We start from the raw sequence: 24,445 nt of genomic DNA on the forward strand, positions 1-24,445 counted from the left end.
AGAACTCATCACAAGGAGCGATACTTTAACATAGGCTATTATTTTGTTTTTGTTGGAAAATTGATTTAAGAAGGAGTAATACTCATAAGAGTACGTGCGCATTACGATGGAGGTTTTACACGCTAAGAAAAGCAGTGTTTCATGTTGCGGAAAATTTTTACTTCCATACCACTATTACATGCTCACGTGTGTGTAGTTCCTGATTTTAAATTACTTACCATATTTCTCGGGGAAAGATAGAATTGTAGCAGTGTAGGCTATGTGACGACTGATGTGTTGGTGGAATTTGTTGAGAAAAAGTACACAAAGTTAATACGCAACCCATGCAGTTGCCCTCACAAAAAAAGCGTTTTGCTTTGCAATCATTTAAAAAGCGAAGGCCTGGGTTCTAGAACGAGCATTGTTGCTTGCAACAATGACATTGTGTTCTCCCGACAAGTTATCGCCGAAGAAAATATCAGTGAAAGATGTGCAAGGATATGTACATGGTGTTTCTGATGTCAAAACACCAGCCAACCCCAATTCAACAAGGTATTTTGACTTTATTTTGCAAGAAGGAGATGAGGAGAGGCGAGTTGTTTGTTTCAATGCAAACAAGCATGATGAAGTGAAACAGCAGGAGAAATTAAAGCTTCCAGTTCACCTCTCTAACATGAGCCCACACAAACGAAGATATGGAGAGGGAATGGAATACAAAATGAACAAATTCTCAAGGCTTACACCGGCAAAGAATCTGCCCTTCCACTGGAAAGAGAGTGCCCAGTCATCGCAAGGTACAATCAAGAAAATCCTAGAGAACAAAAGCAATGGCGAGGTCGTGGCACTTAAGGCAAAGGTTTTGTCTAAATCCGAGGTTTCAAGTGTACATTCACATGTGATGAAGAAGGAGCTGCCTGAGTGCGATGTGATTGTTGCAGGTGCATCTGGCGCGATCACAGTAATACTTTGGAACAATCTAATTGAGCAAGTGTTCGTGGATTGTTCCTTTTACTTTCAAGGAGTGAAGGTTAACTGTTTCAAGAAGAAGCAACTTAGTTCAACAAAGTGCACTAAAGTAGACATATGTGACGATACTGCAGTATCCCTAGAATCAGTGGTGCAGCTGAGGAGTTAAAACCAAGGGAAAAGAGCAAATAATCCATCACCGGAAGTGTTTTTGCTGCTGATGTTAGAAAATCTCTTATGTGCATCAACTGCAAATCTAGGATAGGTGACATTGACAAGAAAAGTGCACTTAAGTGTCTCAATTGTAACCTCAAGATGCGAAAGTCAGATATGATCTGCAGCAGCACTGCAGAGAAAGTAATCAAGTCTATTGAACTTTGCAATTACCCTAGTTATTCGGTTATAAGGCGCACTCGGTTATAAGACGCACAAAAAAAAATTGAGAGTTATCAAAAGGATGTGATGAATTTGAGAACAATTATCCTTACAGAATTGACATGCAAACTCTTTTTGTTAACGTAAACAAAGGACTAATATAGGACTAATATTTATCAAAGAGTAGCTGATGTTATGGATGACACTGTTCTCAATGTACTGAAGTTAGCATTTTTATCGATTTTTGTAAAAACAGGCTGTTATTGTTCAAGATTGTTGTTACAGAAGAGTCATGAGAAATAACATTTTTATTAGTTCTTGTAAAAAGAGGCTGTTATTGTTGAAAACAATATTTCTTTACTCTTTCATTTTATGGTACATGTATATTCATTGCAGATCCAGAATTGTAGGAGTTGGCAGAGGGAATAATGGGCACATAGCATAGGAAATACAATTTTTTCCCATGGTAAAATCATGTTACATTGAACTACAAAGCATTGTTGTTTTGAAGGGAAATTTTTCCATAAATGTAATTGTTGTTCCGAAGTTACTGTATAATTTTCAAAGGATCTTGATATCAGCAGGCAAGTCAGAAATTTAAAGAAAACGACAAAACGTTTGAGATTACAAGACATGTTTTGACAGAAACTTCTGTCATCTTTAGTTGATTAATGTACAAAGCGTTAAGTTGAATTTATAAGTAGGAATTGTACGATGCCAGTACGAACGGAATGTACATAAAAAGTGACAATGTAAGAATTAAAAGGATAGTTCTAGATTTACGTGATGCAATTGTTGATTAAGTGAAGGTTGTTCTCTTTGAATATGAAAAGACTCTTTTATCTTTAGTTGAAAAGTCATGGAGGCGTGATCTAAAATATGGAAATGCTCCCCTGAAGACAGGGCATGACAATGTTCGGAATTCTGTAGGTGTTTGAAGATGTGAGAGGCCCTATCACTGAGTAAGAGCTCATGCACGCACGTGGTAAAATGCTGGGTTGTTTCACTGACATAACAGGCATTACGGCTCGCACATGTAAACTTACTAACCACATGTGAATGAAGCCCGCCAGGGATAGGGTCTTTCACACCAAGCAAGTTGCCTATCTTAAAGGAGGAAAAAACTAGTTTGATGTCCAAATCATTTCAGTGGCGCTTGATAAAGCTGATCTTTTTCTGAGTGACGACAGAAAAATGGCCTATGTAAGGTAGCTTAAAATAAAATATAGGTAAAGTGGGAAGGGCACCCTAGGGACAATGATTACTTAGGGTCCCAGTAATGTAACGGTTTACAACCCTTTCAATTAAATGGGCAGGGAAAAGATTCTTTTTTAGGATTTCCATAAGCTTAGTTATGTCCTCGTGTAGCCCCAACCAGGTGTTGTTAATCTTATAGCCCTTATCAATAAGAGTCCTGATGGAACCCACTTTGTAAGAGTACGAAGTGAAACTGAAATCATTAGCTAATAACCTAGTAAAGGTTTTCTTACGGTAAATTCTAGTTAGAAAAGAATTGGGATCATTATTATCAACTAAAACATCTAAAAAGGGTAATTTGTGATGAGATTCTTTTTCCTTAGTGAACCTAATGTTTGGGTGTCTAGAGTTGATGTAATCGAAAAATATAATGCCATCATGTTCCGAGTGAAATAAACAAAAAGTGTCATCATATCACACCATATCGTCGTCACCATATCGGCGGTAAAATAACATTTCAGAGCCTTGAAAATTTTCCAACAATAGTTTTTCATGATGCCCCATAAAAAGATTGGCTAGAACAAGGGCAAGAGAAGACTCCATGGCTACACCATCAATTTGGTCATAGAAAAAGCCATTAAATAACAAATGAGTCTGGGCGGTAGCTATAGTGACAAGGCTTCTGAGTTCAGGTTCACTTAATTTAAGGTCAAGATCGCCCTTAAAAATGTAATTGACTGCTAGGTCAAGGGGTATGTTGGTAAAGAGACTTTCGACATCAAAAGAGACCATAAACTTACCAAACATGGATAAAGATTGGATGTCCTGTACAAAAGTGAAAGTGTCAGTAGCACAATGTTCAGTTGGAATGTGCGGTGATAAAAGATTTCACAGATATTTAACCAAGTTATAATTGTACGTTTCAATAGAAGACATTTCTGACACTTTCCGATTATGACAGGCACATAAACCAACTGACATTGTGCAAAGGGGTGGTCGGAACATGCCTTTTTGGTTGCTGGTTCGCCGATTGTCTTATTACACGCAACATGGGCTTAGCCAGTTCCAAGTGAAAATGAAGTTGCAGCTTGTTTCAGAGGGAAAAAGTTTCACTTTTTTAGCTGGAGACTTGCATAGCAATATGCAGCTTGCAGAAGTGAGAGCAAGACTTGATGCCTTTGTCATATCAGTTTCTATATAGAAATATCCCACTAAGCGAAAAGCAGGAATCTCTTTTGACTCTACGTCTACGTCTGTACTGGGAAAACCTAATGCAGCAAAAGAGATTTATGTTCTTCACTTTTCGGAAACTAATACGACACCTGAACAACTTGTCTTAGATACTGGGTTAGAGGCGACCAAATCCTCAGATGTTCCAGAGAAGAGAGAGAACACTGAGAAGAGTAGAGTCAACAAATGCCTGAACCCTTCCAAAATCAAACTAAACATATTCACAGACGAAGAAATATTTGGCCAGTGTTGTTGGTTGGAGAGTGAGAGACGGAAACATTAAAATTGCAAAGTCAATGAATTACGTCTCTCCAAAGAAGTTGCTAACTATGGAAAAACAGAACTGATTGGAGTAATAGACACTGCTTGGACCTTCAAGAAGGCTGAACTTCTACAGATAAGGGCTTCCCGGCTTCAAGTAATGCATGAAAGACCTAAAACTGTTTATTATCAAGAGTACCAAAGTTTAAGAAAAAGAGCAATCACCCCCTGACCGAATCCACAAAAAGTCACCACAACACGGAGATACTTTCCAAGACATTGGTTTTTATTCAGAACGAAAATCATTGTCCTTTGAACAAAATGTCTAAGGCTAACAGACTCCAAGCTAAGGATCGCTTACACTCTTCAAAGCCCTTTCTCACCAAGAAAAACGATTAATCAAATTCCAATAGGATAACTTCGGAGAGCCGAGAGCGGAATTGTGCAATGGCGAAGTTTTATCAGTGGTCGAAGAAAATGACCATGCAGATTAGGTGAAACATGAAAGAACAATGAACAATGAAGGAATGGTTGGTTGGATTAGGGAAAACTTTAACAATGTTTCGAATGTATATGTTCTCTTCTCTTGCATGCTGTACAATGCCCTTCGCTCAAAATTTTATGATGAAATAGTTCACAAGTATAATTTCTTCCAATTTTGTGCTTTTTTAACAATATTGACCCCTTCGTCTGTATATCACTTGCTGCTTTTGTTTATGACGAAATGAGTTACAGAAATTTCCGATTATTTTTAATTAAACAGATTACATAATTTGATAGGTGATGCCGCCTGTAAAATTGTTAAAACCTGAATAAATTGTTGTTGTAAATGTTGACCAAAGTTCAAACAATTGTTTTCCTTAACATGTCATTGCACCTTTCAATAACATGGTTTCGCGGCACAAAAATGATAGACACCCTATCTCGCGCGCAAGGTCGCTTTTTGCACTCATGGATGAAATGAGATCTCTTAGGTTTGATATGAAAGGGGCGGTAAGCCTTAAGCTAATTTTAACACCTTTCAGGTTCCCTAAACAAAAATCTCTGGTAAAACTTCCGGCCACACCACCATCACAAACGTGGTTTTCAAGTTGAAAAGATATGTGTGGTCATCAGTTGGTTTAACTTTTGGACCGATTAGTTGCTCTTCGAGTTTCTTCTTACTGGTTATTCGAAAGGATTTTGTGGTGTGCCATTTTCATATACGTTCTCTTTCATTGTTTTACAAGGTTAGTTGAAAGTTCTTGTTTTAGCATAATGGTTTTGAAAACATGCTATATTCCCGGCAGCCGGGAAACAAATGCTTAAATTATATTTGAAAGAGGGTTTCTGTGAAAATGTCTGACTGCCGAGCACTTATTCTATTTGAGACGGTGCTCTGCTGCCCCAAACTTTTAAAGGGGTCAATGACCATAAATACAGTACAAAGGTCTCAACTGTTAATGAGTCGTAAAGGCCAGCCATTCGTTGCTACCTTCTACTGATCATTTGCCCTGTAGCAGAATGGTTTAGTCAAAGAAGGAACGATTCAGCTAATTGAAATTTAAATAATACTACCTAATGTTGACTCACCTCACCGGCAAATGGTTTAATCAAGTGTCAAATGGTTTAATAGACGAGCAATTGATTCAGTGCAAAATCAAATAGACAAGTCATACCTGAAATGATTCAGGGTGTGTTCCATTGACCTTATTCTGGAATTCTTGGGTTGCACTTGACGTCAAAAAATAAAATACAAAACTAAAGAGCCTTTTGTGTTTTTATCTTGATCAGCTACGAGAGGTTTTAAAAATATCTCTGTTTGCATGTTTTCAGCTCGGTACCGTGCTTCGTTTTGAAAATAGAGCAGTTTGAATTTCAGAGTTTTTCACAGTGCGCGACATGGTGACGGCTTTCGAAAAACATGCCAGTTGCATAAAAACATCGATTTCCTTCCTGTTTTTGTGGCCTAAACAACCAGTATACCAGAAGACGTGTCTATACCAATGTTTGCTAGCTCATTATACAGCAGAAAGTGTTAAAAACAGCCAAACTAAATTCCAGATGTTTCTCCAGGGTTCCGGCCGCCATGTTGGTGTACTTCAGCAGTACACCAACATGATGCCTCCATACTAAACTCTACAAATTTGAGTAATAAATTTCGCCAAATAACTCAAGTACGGAAAATCGCACAGCCCTGAGACATGGACCCGTTCTTTATTTATTCCTCTTCTACAACATTTCCATTTCTTGAGTCAATTTCTTAAATGGTAAGCGATTTATGTTTTCACTTGCGTGACATGCAACCCAAGAATAAGAACGCCAACGTTTACGTCTAAAAATTACACATACGAGAATTTTGATGCTATCAGAATACAAAGGAGAATTTCAGCATCATTTCCATTCAAAATGTTATGGATACATCTTCCTAAATTTACCTCCAAAGAAAAATCTGGAGGTTATTTCGTTTAATTTATTCTTCTTGCAGAAGGCTCCCTCAGTCGAAAGGGGTGGGGGTGGGGGGAGTTGGAGGGGGTCTGACGTAAATATCTGTTGTCAGCCCAATAAAACTTAAAGCAAATCTGACTAGCTTTTTGTTCATAGTTTGTGACACACCTAACACCAAACTGGTTTCCTTTGCAGGTTGCTGAATTTTTAGCTTCTGAGACTCATCTGTCATCGAATTTAAATTCTGCCGTCGTCAGCTGCTGTTGTCTTTAATGAAGCTTGTGTATAAACATGCCAACAAGTCTCATGACCCTTTATATGATGATGCTGTTTAGAAAAACACAGCTTTAATATTGAAACTATCAAAATGACTTGAAATTGAGTAAATCACAAAGTCACACAATATCAATGAGCAAATGTAAGCTCCTCTAACTCCGAAACACAGCAAAGGTTCTTTAACGATGGTACTAAATACTTGTGACTAACAGAGCCTAGAGCGTTTACGACTGTATGTATTTAAAATGTTCAGTATGTGTTCTAACTCCCCACTCCCGGGCACAGAAAGTAGTCAAATGCCCAAGGTTTAGGGGGGGGGGGATGTTCAAGTTTCAATTTGGTCGGCGCATAATTTCCTGCTACCTTAAACTACAACGTTGATCTACTGAACTTGTGAAGACATGTGTGGGCTATATATTCTATTCCCCACACTTCCGCTTTTAATTGTCTTCACACAGACCATAATCAAATCTCTCGTTTCTTCGCCAACAGGAAAATATTAGGCAAATATTTATAACGCGTTTGAAAGACAAATGGAACTGAAGAATCGCTTTAAAGGGCGAACTGAAGGCATTGTGCAATGTTTCAATTTGGGGCTCACGGATTTAAAGTTAAATCCATGAGCGCTATTGATCAGGAAACAAACTTTGGAAGGCACATACCCTGGGATCAGGCTCTATGTAATTTCGTTTCGCTCGAAGCTACTTGGTAAACAAAACGAAAATTTTCTAAGAAACTTTAAGATGATGGTACATTGAGTTGGTGAACTGAACATAGCGCCTCCCTCATTTTTAATTCACTGTATCCCCTTAATCTACATGCCTCTTTTAAAGATTATAATCTATCGAACTCGAGTTCACAAGTACCGTTCCTTATTATTTTGTGTAATACCATGTCTCCCCTAGTGCTTGGAAAAACGCTTTCGTCGTTTTTTACTTAAGTTATGGCGACTAGCATTTCTCCAAAAAACTTGATGCATCTGGTAACAATGTCGACCACAACCAGTTTCGACAAAGTTGTGATGCTTGCACACCAAATAAAGGCCTTTTATGATCAACCAATTAATATTGTTAATGTCGGCAAATTCGAAACGCCCCTTACGATGGTAGATAACACTGCCTTAATGGTATTGCCAAAGGAAGATAGAATGGATAACATTAAGCCCATCAAGACTACAGGGGATGGGGACATGTCTGTTTAACGCTGCCAGCATCGCTATATGCAAAAGCGAAACTCTTGGCATTGAGCTATGACTGTGTACTGCACTGGAGCTCTTCACAAATACGGATTTCTACGAGTGACATCCCATTGTCTCCTCTATGGATCTCACCAGTCCTGTATGGAAACAGGTGGCCCAAGGAGGGGATCTATGACACTGTCATCTTCAGCAATAGAGCAGTGCATGTCCATGCAAGGGAAGGTTTTCAAAGGGCATTGCAACATGAGATCTACAATACCCTTCACAACAGGAGATACTCAGGCATACTTCAGATCATGGGCTTGTTCTCTGAAATTGGATGTGAGGTTAAGGTAGTTTACCCCGATAAAAGGCATTCACTTCTACCCTTGCTGACTGCCACTTGCAGGCCAAGATTTGGCGATCTGCAACAACTTCCACGCATCACAATTATGATGACCAATACACCTGGTTGGACTGACAGATCAAAAGAATTCCAGGTCAACCACTTTGTTCCGATGCTAAAAATTGATACAACAAGCACCGCTAACAAGTGGACCACTGTCAAACGTAAAAGGCATTCTGCTGCAAGAACGATCCAAAACAAACCAGAAATTTAAAAAAAAATCGTTTATTTTCAAGCAAATCCAAGGCAACATCACAAGACTTCTTTAAGTCGATGAACAGCCCACCAAGCAAGCCAAACAATTCCATGAAAGGCCTCCAAGCAAGGCAAACGATTCTAAGAACGGCCCTCCGAGCCAGCCAAACAATTCCATAGACAGCCCACCAAGGTTGCCAAACAAACGCACGAACCGCCCTCTAAGCAACCCAAACACGCCAATGGGCAGCCCTCAGGCACACACTCACGAGATGAACGCAAATTTAGACATTCCTGCAGTCTTAAATCTACAGCCACCCATTACCTTTGAGTGTTGGATGATCTTTTCATAGGAAACGTGGCAACCTTTATCAAAATAACTCTGGAACACAAAGAAAGTGCCATGATTAAACCAAGGTAAATAAGTTGTTAGAGTGTCAGCGGAATAATGTCGCAGGTGTACTTCAAGAAAATGTCACTTCCCTGAAAAAGAAACTTCGCTTTTCAAACCCGCAAATTCTACCATCTCAATGTGGTGCTATTGCAGTAGCTGAACACATACTGAAACATAGGCCATTGGTGCCAACCACAGTCCTATCTGCTGTATACAAAAATGCCAACGGAACTGTAAGTGAACGTAGGATGATGGCAGGGGAATTGTTTGGAATCGTGTCGACATATTTGAATGTCATGCAACTATATATTAATGGACAAGCTTTTATAAGTCAAAACACAACTTCCGATTTCCAAGCCCTTGTGCCATTTCTCAACAACCGAAACCAAAGTCGGAAACAGTTTAATGATAGTGTCGAGGATTTAATTGGTGATTGTTTCAATGCAGCTTTAGAGTACATGGATTCAAAAAGAGAATGTGACACAGTCATTGGATTAATGGAGCGATTGACAAGTGTGAACTTCGTTACCAAAAAACTCTGTAACGTCCAAAACAAAAAGGCAGTCCAAGGATGTTGTGATACCTTAATTGAAAACTTAAGAAAGTTCAGGGAAATTAAGGACACGTCTCAAGTCGTGAGGACTGACATGACTAATGCAGAGCAATGAAGACTATTGCTGAGAATAGCTAATCCAAGAAAATTAAAAGAAATTCTGCACGTTTCGAAAGGCAGTGGTCGTACGCTCAAATGCACAGAAAATCCTATGCTTGTCCCTCTTTTGGAATACGCCTTCATGGAAGCCGATATTCGTGAATGAGGACGTGGAGGTCTCTCCGAGCTCAAATCCAACAACTGCTCGAAGAAAACGACGAGTTAAGACGGGAGTTAAAAGATTTGAAAGAGTCAGGTAGAATTAATTTGTATAGGACAATGCAAAACGACACTGACATGAAACGTGCAAGGGAACTTGTCTTAGCTTTGTCAAATCCAGATTTTAAGATATCACTGAGTTGTTGTTACAACTATACACAGAACTATAAAAAGAACACAATGCAAGCAAAGCGACACCACGACGTTAAAGGCATCAATGCTAAAATATCATTGCACAATGCTCCCCGTGTTGGAGTGCAAAAGTTTGTCATTAACATCCACTGGTCATCCGCGAATGTCAACTTCATAGTGGACGATTGCGCTGCAAACACAAACACTTGTGTTCCTGACTCCAAAGATGTATTTCTCAACCTGGACAGAGTTACTCAAGTTTCCTTCACGGAATATAACAGCAAACGAAATGTCTTCGAACGAGTGCACCCACAAGTGAACAAAGCACTTTCAGCACATGGTGCATTTCCAAGCCACGCAATTCAACCTGATTGAAGGGGGCTTGGAAAATCAGAGCACATTGAAAACATGCAAAAGATGGCAGACGATGTTATTGACTGCTTGAAATGGGCGAAGTTTGGAGGAAAGTTTATCGAGGTTTACCGAGGCCTGAAAGAGGATAATTGGATCTTCAATGACGAAGCAGGCGTTAAGAAGTTTCTTTTGCTTTGCAAATTCAGTAAAGAAGCATCAGGTATGTCCTACTGAGCAAGGCAGACACCCTTGGCACAATCACTGCATGATGTCTGGGGGATTCTGGACTACAAGGGAGAATACTGGAGCAACTACACATTGTCAAAAGGTGAAGATCATGAACAGAGGTCGTCATGGTGCAACAAATATACAACAGTTATTTTTCATAAGGGGGACAATTGGCGTGGAACTCCACAGCAACGAATCCATCGCCAGCCTCTTCCTGATTTCATGAGATGGATCACAGGTAAGGGAGAGCTTCACTATTTGCCATACGAACTCACGATTTCTCTGCCACTTGGAAGTGGGATTCAGTCCCTGGATGCTACTTGCCAAGCCACTGTTTGGAATTGGCTTATGTCCTCTTGGATAAGCCCACAGGAACTTTATTGCTATGTCTACCCTTGTGAGCTTGGGTAACTGGAAGATAAAGTTGTCCAATTCTTTGACGAAAAAGAAAGGGAAGTCCAGAAGGCAACATAGGATGCAATCAAGCGCAATCAATGGAAAGAGCACAGGCTGTATGTGGAAAAAAAGGACACTCTTGTGACTATGTGCGAGTAGAGAAACATAGAACCCTCTGGTATGAAATACGAAATTGTTGAGGTTGGCATTAGCATTAAATGAAGAAAAGCCCAGAGAGGCTTAACAATTTGACGGTCCGAAGACATTGCCGAAGTTACCAAAGGACATCGGAAGACTAAACATCAGCTACCTGCAGTCCATTGTTAAGTACCACGGTCTTGCTCAATGCCGGACCAAAGATGAATTGGTACTACATGTCTGCCTCATTTCTAACAATAGAAAGCATCTGTGCCTTAACAGGGAAAGGAAGATGTTCCTAGAACTGATTTCAGTCACGAGGGACTTAATTCTAGAAGAGAGGAAGCAATTAGCACTCTTACAAGACACCAGTCCTTACAGGCACAGTTACTTTTGCACAATACGGTATATGCTGTTGAGATAGTCATTGATATAGTTGTGGGCAGTAGTGTTCCTTTTGTTCTTTTGGTCTTCAGAGACGTTTAGCAGTTTGGGATCTTGGTGTTTGAGGAAAATTGGTATAGCTATGTGTAGTTGTCACATTTCCAGGGAGCAAGCACTTGATTATGTGCAGCTGTAACCTGATTTATAGACATAGCAACACCAAGTGTATTGTTACCATCTTGTTTTTGTCACTTGCATAATCATTGTGGTTGCAGATACTGCAGAGTCGATGTCGTTTCCATTCTTGAGCATCAGTTGTTGACAGTAGGAAATGCACATTCATGCGTGGAAAACGTGCAAGCGGCAAAAACTATGTGTGAAAGGGTTTACAGAAGCTTCAGATATGGCAAATCTAAATAACCTTCATTAAAATCCTCGTCACAAACAGCAAAATGGTCATTTAACACTGTTTAAATCAGCAATCTAAATCGAAAGTCTGCTTGTTAAAATATTCTTGAAACACCAAGATCACTGAGTGAGTACACACTAATGATGAATAGTCTTGGCAGCAGCGGGTCTAAGTGGATACTGACGTCGAATAATTTTTACTTTACTCTTTTTATTGATTTGGAATTGTTTTGTTACTTCTAAAACTATAGTCCAGTTTGTGTTTACATGAGTGTTGTACAAATGTGCATGCCCTTGACGCTGCTTTCTGCCTGTGTCAGCATGTGGAAATGAGACCCAGATAATACCATCACACACTCTGCACTATTTGTTAGTCCATCAGTGACGTCAATATTAGTTGTCAGGTCATATTTTGCCACTGTTGCCAATGGCACTACTGAGTATAAGCCCATTGTCCATTGTTGGATCATCTGGGATTTTACTTTTCATTTGGGTTTTGAAATCATCAGAAATGTCCCCAATGATAATGTCCACAGCCTTAATCTGAGCTTTATCAGTTATCGAGAGAGTATACAGGGCATTGTTGTGAGCATCTACTGACGCATTTGTAGAAAATAAATGTGTCATGTTCATTGGATAATTACCATTTTCTGGTCTTACACTCCCAAGTCTTTGTTTCAAAACTGCTACACCATTGTCAGACTGCTTTCCCTCTCTCAAGCGATTAAGTAGCTCTGCAAATGCTTTGTCATCTTTTTGTCTCATTATTTCTGTCAATTCGAAGAGCATGAAACGGCCTGTCCAAATGTTATCCTTGTGGAATGGAAAAAAGCAAAGGTGACCCCTCTGCACAAATCAGGTACAAAAGATGACCCAAAAAATTACCGCCCCATATCCGTTTTACCAGTGGTATCTAAAGTCCTAGAACGTTTAATCCACAAGCAACTTGCAAGTTATTTTGACGATCATAACTTGCTCTGTAAATAAATCACAATCCGGTTTTAGAAGAATGCACTCAACTGAGACTGCTGTAATCTATTTCGCCGATGGGATTCTCATGAATATGGATAAGGGGCTTAGCCACTGGTTCTGTGTTTACATGTATTGACCTGGAAAAAGCTTTTGACACAGTTGACCATGATATTTTGCTTAGCAAATTAGAGTACTTTGGTGTATGCCATGAAAGCCTTCCATGGTGTAAGAACTACTTCACGGGAAGAATGCAGTTCGTGCACATTGATTCTCAGTCATCTGAAGAGCTTGCCATAACTTCTGGAGTGCTGCAGGGTCCATACTCTGACCCCTTTCATTCATTGTCTACACTAACGACCTACCATGTTGCGTCAAACACTGTTCTGTAAATATGTCTGCTGATGACATAGCTTTATATCTTGGTGGTCCAACTGTACACAATTTAATTTATTACATTAACCAAGATACTGTAGGAAAGAGAGAACTTTTTAAAAAGACATGTTTCGGCATACTTATGCCATCATCAGTTTAATGAGTTCCTACGTGTGAACAGTTATAAAGTCTACGGGTAGATGAAAAAATTATTACAACATGACGTAATACAAAAGCGGGTACTGTTTACAGCGTGACACCAAACATCAACGTGTAAACTAAAACATAAGAAAAGTGTTGTAATGCTGCAATTGTTTGTTAAGTTCCGGTTTGATCTTATTTATATGAAAAGCTTCTTTGAGTTTTAAATCAATTGAGTTGCTTGCAGAATCCAGAATACTAAAGCACGAAGCGGAGTATTTGCTCTTACATGAAGGAGATGTGTTGAAATGCTTAAAAATATGAGAGTTTTTATCGCTTTCCGTGTGTTCCTTTATCCTGGTAGAAAAGTGGCGTCTAGTTTCGCCAATATAAATGGTAGACTACCATGGATTTTAGAGCAACAGGAGTAAGATCTTTAACACTAAACATGTTTTTAATTTTAAATGAAGTGAAAACTAATTTGATAGTTAGGTCAGATTTGCAAAAGCGCTTAGTAAGTTGTCGGAGTTTAAGTTTCGCTATTTTGGAATAATGGCCGACAAAAGGGAGTTTAAAATAACGTGTATTATTGTCATCATTAGTGTTCCGGCTTTTTTAAGAAAAAGACCTGTCAAGATACCGCTTGAAAGTTCTGTCAATAATGTGCGAAGGAAATGAATTACGTTTCAAAGTGTCAGAAAGTTTATTAAGATCGTTTTGAAGGCCGGAGGAGGTGTTGTGGATTCTGTAGATTCGGTCGATAAGAGTTCAGATAAGGCCAATTTTATAGCATGATGGAGTAAAACTAAAGAAATAAGTTAAGAGACCAGTGTAAGTTTTTTTATGAAAAACTGAAGAAACACAATCACGCGAAGAGTTGTCAACAAGTATGTCAAGAAAGGAGACTTTACCATCATTCTCTTTCTCAAAAGTGAATTTGATGTTAGGGTGCCGTGAATTGATGTAATCAAAAAAATGACATAGCATCCTGTTCTTTGTGAAAGACACAGAAGGTGTCGTCAACATAATGCCTATAGAGTAGAGGGTGATTCGAATGGTTGAAATTATTTAGCCACGTTTCCTCGTGGGAACTAAGAAAAACATTAGCTAGCTAGCTACCTCATCAACTTGATCATAAAATTTGCCATTAAAAAGAAAATGCGTCTCGGCTGTAGCGAATGAGAACAATTTCTTAAGGTCGGATTTTTTGATCGGAAATTGAGGGTCATGCTCGAGAATAAGATCAACGGCAACATCAATAGTTTCATTTAACGGAATATTGGTAAATAAACTTTCAACATCGAAGGAAATGAGAAATTTTTTGTTAAAATCGAAACTCCTGAGCTCTTCAACAAAAGAGAATGAATCTTTTACCGAATACTTACTAGGCAGAAGTGGAGCAATTAGAGAACTTAAATACTTAGCTAAATTATAATTATAAGCTCCAATAGAAGAAACAATAGGTCTAAGAGGTGGTTGATTGTGATTTTCACGGATCGTATGTAATTTGGGAAGGCCATAAAATTTTGCTGGTTGTGAGCCCTTGGGAAAAATCTTAGTATAGGTATCATTATCAATAGAATGATTTTTCTTAAGTAGACTAATGAAACGTTTAAGTCTGCCTTCTCTTAATAAAGTGGGATCTTTGTCTAATACTTTGAATTTAGATTTGTCATTGAGTATATCAAAACAGGAATGTAAAAAAATGTTGTGATCTAAAATAACTACTCCATTACCTTTATCAGGCTTGAGAATTATAATATTGGAATTGTTCCTAAGAGTTCGTAGGATATGGTGTTTCTTTAGATCGTTGCTTCATGGTGTAGTGAATCTTTTCGAAGGAAGCCAGAATGTCTGTCTTGTTGAGATGATGAGGTTTGATGGAGAATCCCAGCACATTCAGTGTTTATCTGAATGGCAAGAAGACAATAATCTTGTTCTCAATGTTTCAAAAACTAAGTGTGTACTATTTACATCATCTCAAAGGCATGAAGAGCGCGATTACATTTTAAATCTTAATCTTCTCGGAAAGTCCATATCTTGCGAAACTGCTTTTAAATACCTAGGTATGGTGTTCGACAACTTTATGACTTGGACGGCTCACACAGACTATGTGTGTAAAAAGGTGGCATCTAGAGTTAGTATCCTGGGCCGTGCTAGAAGTTTCGTCACAAAAGAGGCAGCAACACTTGTTAACAACGCTTTGATTCTTTCGTTATTTGATTACTGTGACATTGCCTGGAGTAACTTTTCACAGCAAGATATAGATCGACTACAGCGCCTCCAGAATAAATCGGCACGGATCATCACACATTGCTCTCACTCATCTGAAGCAATAGAGCAGCTGCACTGGCCGACTCTTTCCAGCAGACGCTCTTACCACAAGGCTAAACTCGTTTTTCTATGTCTTCACTCATTAGTTCCTCGTTATTTTTATCATTATATTTTACTGGATTTTCGAACATTCACAATTATTTTACAAGGCAAAGTATGAGGTTATCCCTACCAAACGTTAAGCAAATTTTTGTGAAAAGGACCTTTCTTTTTACTGGCGTGAAGATTTTTAAAAATCTCTCTTTAAGCACTGTGAAGAGTGAAAACATTCAAACGTTCTGTCACCGAGCAATACATTTCTTTTTATCATAACTTTGATATCTCATTACTATTTTAGGCTTTAAATGTGATTTTGCATTGTATTTTAGGCTTTTTAGTGTAGTTGTTATATTCTAGTATTGAATTTTATTAGGCTTTTTTAATTGTTATAGTTCATGACAATTCTTGATGTAAATTAACTTTTTCAAGATACAGGGCTCCTATGGAGACCAGCCTTAGAGCTGAATGGGCTACCCTGTGTAAATAAAGTTCTACTTACTTACTTGCTAAAGCATTATAGCCTGTTTGAGAATTCTCAAAGATCCATTTATCAAACACTGGTTTTAACTGGAAAAGATCTCTGACAGTTATCAAGATTATTCCACCAAATGGCTCTTTAGTTCCCATTATTTGTTGCAATCTTAAATTTAAAAAGTTAAACATACCACTTCCCACCAAAGATATCTCATCAATAAATATAAGCATTAGTTCCTTCAGCTGAGACCTAATTGTATTAAATCTGTCACTGTCCAGTGCACAATACTTAAAACCTCTGTTGGCAGGTATCTTAAAAGCAAAGTGTAATGTGTTGCCATTTATGTCGAATGCTGCCTTTCCAGTAGGGGCTGTTTTCACAACTTTCACCTTATCTGGATTTTCACCTTTAATACTATTCAGATATGTTATCAGTGCTTCATACAATGCATTGGTGACAGTACTTTTGCCAACACCAGCACCTCCACTTAGGAATAATCTGATAGGGTTGTCTTAAGTTTTGATTGAATGTAACACATGATAAAAAAACTGTCTTTGTTGTTCATTTAAAGACCGATCAAGTGCATAATAATCATCATTAGACATGCGCTTTAAACGAAGTTCCTCATCATCATTTCTGGGAAAAATACCTATACAATAAAGCAAATCATACTGTTTGTGCTGCTTGTTATTTCTAGAATAAAAGCAACCAAATAATTCACTAGGTTTTCTCTGCAAAGCACTGTCCTGCTTATTGATATGCTCTTCATTTGGAGCAATAATATCAAAGTTGTCATATTTGGCATTATTTATATCATCCATTGATTTATCTAGCATTTCTGAATGATACTTGTATTGGTGTCTGTTGTAGAGAACGTCATCCTTAACCTGTTCAAAACGTTCTTAGTAAGTCTGACATTCTTTGATTAAATTTGTGCCTTCGTTTCTCCATGGTGCATAAAGCATGAGTTGTTCTCTAAAATGGTTTTCTGGGTCCTTGTCTTTATGGTACCTGTGCAGATTATTTTAGGTTTTTTTCGTTTTACCAGTTTCATGCCTCCTTTTAGAATGTATTCATTTGGTTCACATAGAGACTTAGTGACATGAATACTGTTAGGGTCATCATCAGTGTTGTCTTCAAAATTAGTTTCTGGCAGAAAATCATTTATGCCTGTCAATGATGGCTCATAAGTAGCATTACCTGTATCAGCTTGTTCATCCTTTACACAATTAAACGTTGCAACAAAATCAGCCAAGCACAACTTTTCTAATTGTTTTGCTCTACTTTGATAACGTTTGTAAATGATGTTGTCAGATTCTACGTCAGTTGAGTTGTCAGGCAACTCTTTCAGCTTATCTAATCTTGTCAACAGAAATGTCCTTTCCTCTGGAGGAGAGGTGCTGATGAACTGAAAATCACGCGAGGATCTTCTTAATGGCATTTGCAGTACGAGATATACAGCTTCTAGTGCACTAATTTTCTTCCTGTGGCCAGTCAATTCGTTGTCGTCCAAGGATATCCTCCTCGCTGGGCTCTTCACGGTTTACCAAAATTAACACTAAACCTCCATCCAACTGCCACTTTGTTCCCAAAAGTCTCGAGAGGACCCACAGTCCGTGATTTGCATCCAAGACAGCACATTTTGAAGTGGTCGTGGATGGAACAAGATAAAATCAATGAAGTTTCACGCTAACCAATATTCGCGGTGTTTGGGTCTTCACGCATGAATTGTTCATGTTATCGTCACTTTTAGGACTCAGACGCCCATTTCTCTGCAGTCAAGTATTCTGTAGCATATTTCCTTTCCATTTTTGGCTCCACAAAGGTATGTTTTGATCAGGTTTGGAATAGAAAAAACCATCACGCTGCAAGGGACAGGACGCCATTTTGAATCTGTCCAAGTAGTTCGGCATATTCTCGCCTTTGTGCCACCCCCCAAATATACGTACACCATGACTTTGAACAGGTAAACTTGTCGGGGAGGGGGAGAAAAGGTGTTTAATCCAGGTTTAATGTATAAATTAATGTCTAACAAAGTGAGTGACCTGCTGATTTCTACTGGAAGTTGCTGTGCATCATGGGTTGAAAATTCAGGGAAACTAGCTCCAATCCCTGTGCTTAAAATCCACGTGCGGATAAAATGGTGTCTATTTGTTTACAATGTTCCCATAGACGAATTTTACCCGCAAATTTTGCTTTTGATGGAGTTCTGGGTTTCTCTGTGGGCTTTATGATAATTGCACAAGATAAAAAGAGCCATGGCATACCCTAGCTTGAAGCTAAGCTGTATAAATCACCTGCTCTTTACACGAATTCATTCGAAGTTACGGTTTGGTTGAACCCAAAAATTTTACTGAGCCTCAATATAACCCATCAAGTATTTCCCTTGTCTGTGAAAGAAAGCGAGGAAAGTAGCACCGAAGACGAGGAAAGCGACAGCAGTTCGGTTGAGTTCTTGAATTTGTTATTGTTGAAGATATCAACAAACCCAGCGGGCCTACAACTGTTCTTCCAGCCATAGCCAGTGCTGGTGATTTTTTCAACTTAGTTTTTCAAGAGGACTTGATACAACTGATCGTTGCCGAAACGAATCAGAATGCACAGAAGAAGCATCAACAATCGGGAACTGTCGATAAAGGTTGGATACCTGTAAACAATGGGGACATAAAGGCATTCCTCACCATCAGGTTTATTCAAGAAATTAACTCTCTCCCTTTAGAGCGGCATTCCTGGTCCAAAAACCCAATTCTCGGTAATATAAAGGTGCAGAATGTTATGTCGAGGAACAGATACCTGAAGATAAACTGTTACCTGCATTTCAATGATTCTTCGACTGCCTTGCCTCGTGAAGATGTTAACCACAATAAGTTGCATCACATTCGTCCCCTTGTCGATCGTCTTACTGAGCCCTTAGCTGCCCAGTACATGCCGAACAGAGAAAATGCAATAGATGAAAGACTTTTAAAGTTCAAGGGACGGTTGGGTTTCAAACAATATATGCCCATGAAGCCCATTAAACGTGGTATCAAAGTGTGGATGTGTGCTAACTCCATCACCCATTTTGTTTCTCAATATCAAGTCTACACTGGTCGACCACGAGGTGGACAACAACATGGTCTCAGAGAGTGTATTGTGACCGAGTTGTCATCTGATTTGGAGGATGGATATTTTCATATTTACTTTGACAATTTTTTTCAAGTTTTGGACTGATGAAAGCCCTTCTAGAGAAACGTGTTTCCAGCACCGTTGACGACTGTGAAGCTTTGCTGTGGCAAGTCTATTGTAATGCAGAAACGACCAACTGCAAACCAAATGGTTAGGAAACAGTGCAAAGAAGAAATAGAGACTGCACCTTAAGTGATGTCAATACACCACCTTGTGTTGCGGCATATAACAAATACATGGGTGGTGTAGATTACGCTGACCAGAAGACAGGGGATTATAGAATCCTCGTATCAAGAAAAGCGGATAAAATTCAAAGACAATAGCTATTGTTTGGCGCTGCAAGTATTGCCATAAAATGAGATCTTGAAACAATAGCTGAAGCGCCAAACAAAGGCTTATTAATTCACGAGGGAAATTCAAACCTGCTGTTATTACAACAGCGAAATTCACGAGGGAAATTCAAAAATAGCCGATCACTGCATGAGTTCGAAATTTGAATATTTGACAAAAGTGCGTTCATGTCAAATCTTACCCAGGGAAGGGGTAACAGTTACTTTTTATTTGAGGTCACTTGCTACTCAGGGAGGATCAGTCAAGACACGGAATGACGCAACTGAGAGACTGTTAAAGAGTGATGAACTCAATCAAACTTGTTTGAATTAAAACTCATTCCGTAAAATTTACAGGCAGCCCGGTTTCAGATCTCACAATGTTAGAATAGGGTCTTGATGTGCGTTCATTGCGCGCTGAAACTACATTGGCGAGAAATTTTTTTTCATCCTCTGGAAAAAAGGACAAAGTTAAAACAAAAATCAAAAAACGAGATAAATTTGAATTGTTTAAGAGATGCATAACTGAACGCCACTTTATGAAGGTTTTATGTAGCTTGAAGATGGCATCTGATACTCCAGACGACAAGACAAGACAAGAACTTTATTTATCCACAATCAGAAATGTCTATTGTCTTTTTCACGCTCCCAAACTCCAACGCCATTTTCCACCCACGATCGGCCATGTCGGAACATTTGGATGTACGCTAGTCGCATTTATTCCCATCGATGCTAAGATAAGCCAACACATTGGTTTCAACAATGATGAATTTCGAAAGGAAACCCAAAAAGAAACCATCTTATGACAACGCAAATGTTTACAGAGTATTTAAACCCTGCCGCGTTTGGTATTTAACAGATTTAATGGCATAAGCACTTCTCGCAAAAACAAGCAGGAATATTCTTTCATTGATATCAATCAATTCGCATAATTTGAAAGTGATACATGCTGCCGCGTAATGGGGAACGAATCAAACAATATTGTTAAGTTTCAAGCGATTTCAGTTTGCGCGTGCCTCTTTATTTGCTTTGATACGTTCTCAAGATGACCAAAGCTAATAGCTGTTAAAATACTACCCTTGGTTGTTAAAACCCGCGTTTCAAGTATTTTTCTCAGACTTAGGGGCGATCTTGTGTTGGTGGGAATTTGTTTCTGTTTCATTTGACAAACACAACAAAAGAGCGATCGGAATTCTATTAAAAGCAATCGCTTTGTTTAAGTTATGCATGAATGAACACAATTTGCAAATGATGATAAGTAGAAAAACGTCCGAGTTATGAGGAATGATACTCGCTAAATAATGTTGTCGAAAGGTAAAGTCCCTCAGCGGTGGGAATTTTGTAACTCATTTTCAACAATATCGAGCACAGATACAGCACAGCACCGCACACCGGCACAGATACAGCCCTGTCTTACAAAGGTTTATGGGGCCGAAATAAGGCGTCTTCGGGAAGAGAACCACAATTTGAGAATTTAGCGCAACTCCATTATTACTCAGCTAATTGAAGTCCTAGCTCAGCTTCAACTAGCAAATGCTGAACAGACGCTGCTAAAGCAGAAAATTGCAGAGACCGAAAATGTTTTCTACAACACGAAAAAGGACTTCTGGCAATTAACACGGGCAGCCAGAAATAGAAAGAAAAGGCGAGTTACGCAACTAGTGGCACAAACAGTGAAAGGACTGGAGGAGTTTGAGCCCATTGAGGTACGTAACAATTCTACTTTTTCGTAAAAACAAGAACTGAGACAGTCTTTGCATCCCAGCCTTTCCTTGCAATCCCAAGTAATGGTCAATGAGGATGAAAACTATATCTATATAAAGAGAAACCAGGTTTAAAAGAATAGAGGCATACATCTATGTGGCAATCAATCTATGTATCTTCATATGAAAAACCAATTTTAAAGGGAAACCCCCATCTTCTTCTTCAGATAAAATTCAATGTACAAGGATGCGAAGTTGTCATTCCTCTTGGACAGGAGGTTGGTTACGAGAAAAAAACTCCACTTGTCCGACGGCCCAGCATGTACTTGTTGTGAAAGATGAAGGCCTGATTTCTGACAAGTCATACCATGAGTTGAGGATGGCCATAGCAGACGACGAAAGAGATGCCAATCAGAGTTCTGAAACAAGAGAGGAACAGCCAAAATGAGATCATTGCTTTGCATTCAATACCAGAGGTCAGTGAAAACAAATGTAACTTACTTTAACCACATGTACCTGTAGTAACTACCAAACGAGACTATAGTGAATAAAATCTGACCTGTGTAGAAATCACATAGATTCATTAACAAAAAAAAGTAAAAAAATAAATTGAACCAGTTAAATGTACAAAATTATCAGCTCTCATGGAAACTAAGAGGTATCTGCTATTTGTAAACTAGATAAGTGAACTTTTGGGATCTTCTTAGACGAGCTCAACAGAGCTTGCTAAGAACCCCGGTTACTGTAATATCTTACATTTAGCAGATAATGGAATTGAATTGATGGTGTATTTTCAATGTTCAAGTTATTCATTATTGTTGTAATCTCTAATTAACCACAGGCTAAAAATGGAGATGGAGTAAGACGCGACATAAAGGCAGTTTTGAGTCAGCTGTTGTCTACCCAGAATATAAAGAACACTGTGCAAGCTAATGGCAACAAACTCCACCTGCGCTTTGGTGCTGATGGAAGACGCACAAGCAACAAAGTTGGCACTGTCATATGGCTGTATTCAGTATTCTCGATGAACAAGAGCATGACTGTGACCACCAGTAGCCTATTGCTCTGTATAATGGTGAGATTTTAAAAGCCTGTATTTTCATTTAAAAAATGCTAGCTTTGTAAGACGTGGTGAATGTTAAATATGGTAAAATTATCTCTACAAGAAAGGAAAATTATTTAGAAGTGAAAAAATGCCTTGGGCCTGTGTTTGCACAAGTTGATGATCTTCAACAAAATGGTATTGAGGTGGACGGAATACACTACACAGTGACGTGGTAAATAAATTACTTTATATAAAAAAAAATTAATTGTTTTTTAAAAATGAATAGCTAGAGATTCTGTAATTCTAGCGATGTACAAAGTTATTATGTCTGAGTAGATGATAGGTGCAGTGAAAGGATCCATTAAACTTGAAAATGTTTTACACAATGTAACATTTTTTAGTAAAATGTAAACTTTGTTTTCCTAAGGTACTGCTGCTCAGAATGGAAATTTCTCGCTATGGTCTACAGGCTAAACTCTGCCACTGGAAGAGTTTTTGCATATGGTGCTACTGCACAAAAACAAAAATTAGTGATTTTTCAAGTAAGTCTACATTTAATGTACTCATTTATGTTTGAAAAGCTAAAATTTGTAGGCAATCTTTTGTTTAACTGTCATCTCATACACTAACATTTCCATGACTGATAGACATGTTTTCGATACACTGTATCCATCATCAGTTTGAGAGCATAAATATACGACAGGTGGTAGGAGATTGCAATACTTGAAAATGCACCTAAAAATACAAAATGCAGTGTTTATTTGGCATTTTCCTGATCAACATTTTGTTTTTTAATTTGTTTCAGTACAAGACTGGCCAATTTAGAGGAATCTTCTGCAATGTATAAAGAACAGTTCTGAAAAAACCACTGATGGAAGGAAAGGCTCCATTCATGAGCCATTAATCTCAATTCCATTCACACAAGTTATTGTTGACACTCTCCATCTTTTTAGGATCATGGGACTTCTCTTCCACCAAGTAAACACACATTTTAACATTGATACCAATGACTTAATTGAATAAAGTACTTGGTACTCATGAGAAGATTTGTCAGAAGACTTTTATCTCTGGTGAATCTTTAAATTTGTCTTATATGTATTTAAGGTCATTTTATGGACAACAGAGAAGTGGTAGTGAAAAGGCCATACAATTCATATTAAACTGCATTTAACAAAACAAAACCAAAAACAAAACAAAAAAAAACGAAAACAAACAAGAAACCCCTCTTTTTAGTTTTGTGAGGCACTTGCTAGCAATTTCTTCTCCCCTGTATGAGATGGAATTCATATCCCATGGTGACATATATCTCTAAATCTGCGTTACAGGTGATTGAGTTTGTAATCAACAAAAAGAGGATGGATATCCTTGAGAAGGAGCAAGAAAAAAGTGGTGTTCCACTTACGTTTTTCCAAGTACAATGTGAGGATGGCTCATCTCAAACACAGTGGACTAGACTGGATGGTAGGGATGGTCACTATTGCTAATTTATCAGCTTCTGGTAACAATGACGATACAGTTCAATAATAACAATATATTATATTAAACCAATCTTTGAAGGGACAAGTCATCAAAGAATGACATACAAAAATGTGAGGAAATTATGGAAGGTAAAACATTTTCTCATGTTAATTTGGTCACTCTGATCCTTGTCATATTATCTAAGGGGCATTACTAGAACTTAAACTAAAACACTCATCTACATATTAGGGTTTCAGTGATCTGGTGGCAGCATTAGACGCAGAACCAGGCCAAGAAAACTACAAAACACCACAACAGTTCAAGGACCATGCAAGGACATGGGCAAGGTTCTTTCGAGTGGTACACCATGATGAGGTAATTGTGTTCTTTGCATTGAAAACCTCCGTTAAAGAAGCTTGCAAATTCTCTGGCTATAAAGTGGGACAAAGATAAACATGATATCTGAAATAAGAAACGATTTTTAATCGAGCAAAAGAGAGACTGCTTGCAGACTATTCCTTGGCTACGATTTGATAAAGTGAAGTCTTTAAATTAATCTGGGATATAATAACATTGAAACCACTGAAATACAAGGTACTTACCATTATATATTTTTTC

At 38.4% G+C, this 24,445-nt stretch overlaps 1 protein-coding gene and 1 pseudogene across 1 annotated transcript; one reads left to right on the top strand and one right to left on the bottom strand.

The window, feature by feature from the left end:
* Window positions 1-12,199: 12,199 nt before the first annotated feature.
* On the bottom strand, window positions 12,200-17,863 carry LOC138055572 (uncharacterized; annotated as a pseudogene).
* Window positions 17,862-19,337, top strand: LOC138055573 (piggyBac transposable element-derived protein 4-like). The gene is made up of 2 exons (XM_068901477.1): window positions 17,862-17,952; window positions 18,604-19,337. The coding sequence occupies exons 1-2, from the start codon at window positions 17,862-17,864 to the stop codon at window positions 19,335-19,337; spliced, it is 825 nt and encodes a 274-aa protein (XP_068757578.1).
* The last annotated feature ends 5,108 nt before the right edge of the window (window positions 19,338-24,445 follow it).

The sequence above is a fragment of the Montipora capricornis genome, chromosome 7, assembly GCF_036669925.1.
Source record: "Montipora capricornis isolate CH-2021 chromosome 7, ASM3666992v2, whole genome shotgun sequence".
In the NCBI taxonomy this organism is placed as follows: domain Eukaryota; kingdom Metazoa; phylum Cnidaria; class Anthozoa; order Scleractinia; family Acroporidae; genus Montipora; species Montipora capricornis.

Excerpts from the sequence above, each read along its gene's own strand:
- LOC138055573 (XM_068901477.1), top strand. The coding sequence starts at position 17,862 with ATGTTATCGTCACTTTTAGGACTCAGACGCCCATTTCTCTGCAGTCAA. Across the intron at positions 17,953-18,603 it reads CCATTTTTGGCTCCACAAAG|ATATCAACAAACCCAGCGGG; the intron begins GTATGTTTTGAT and ends TTATTGTTGAAG.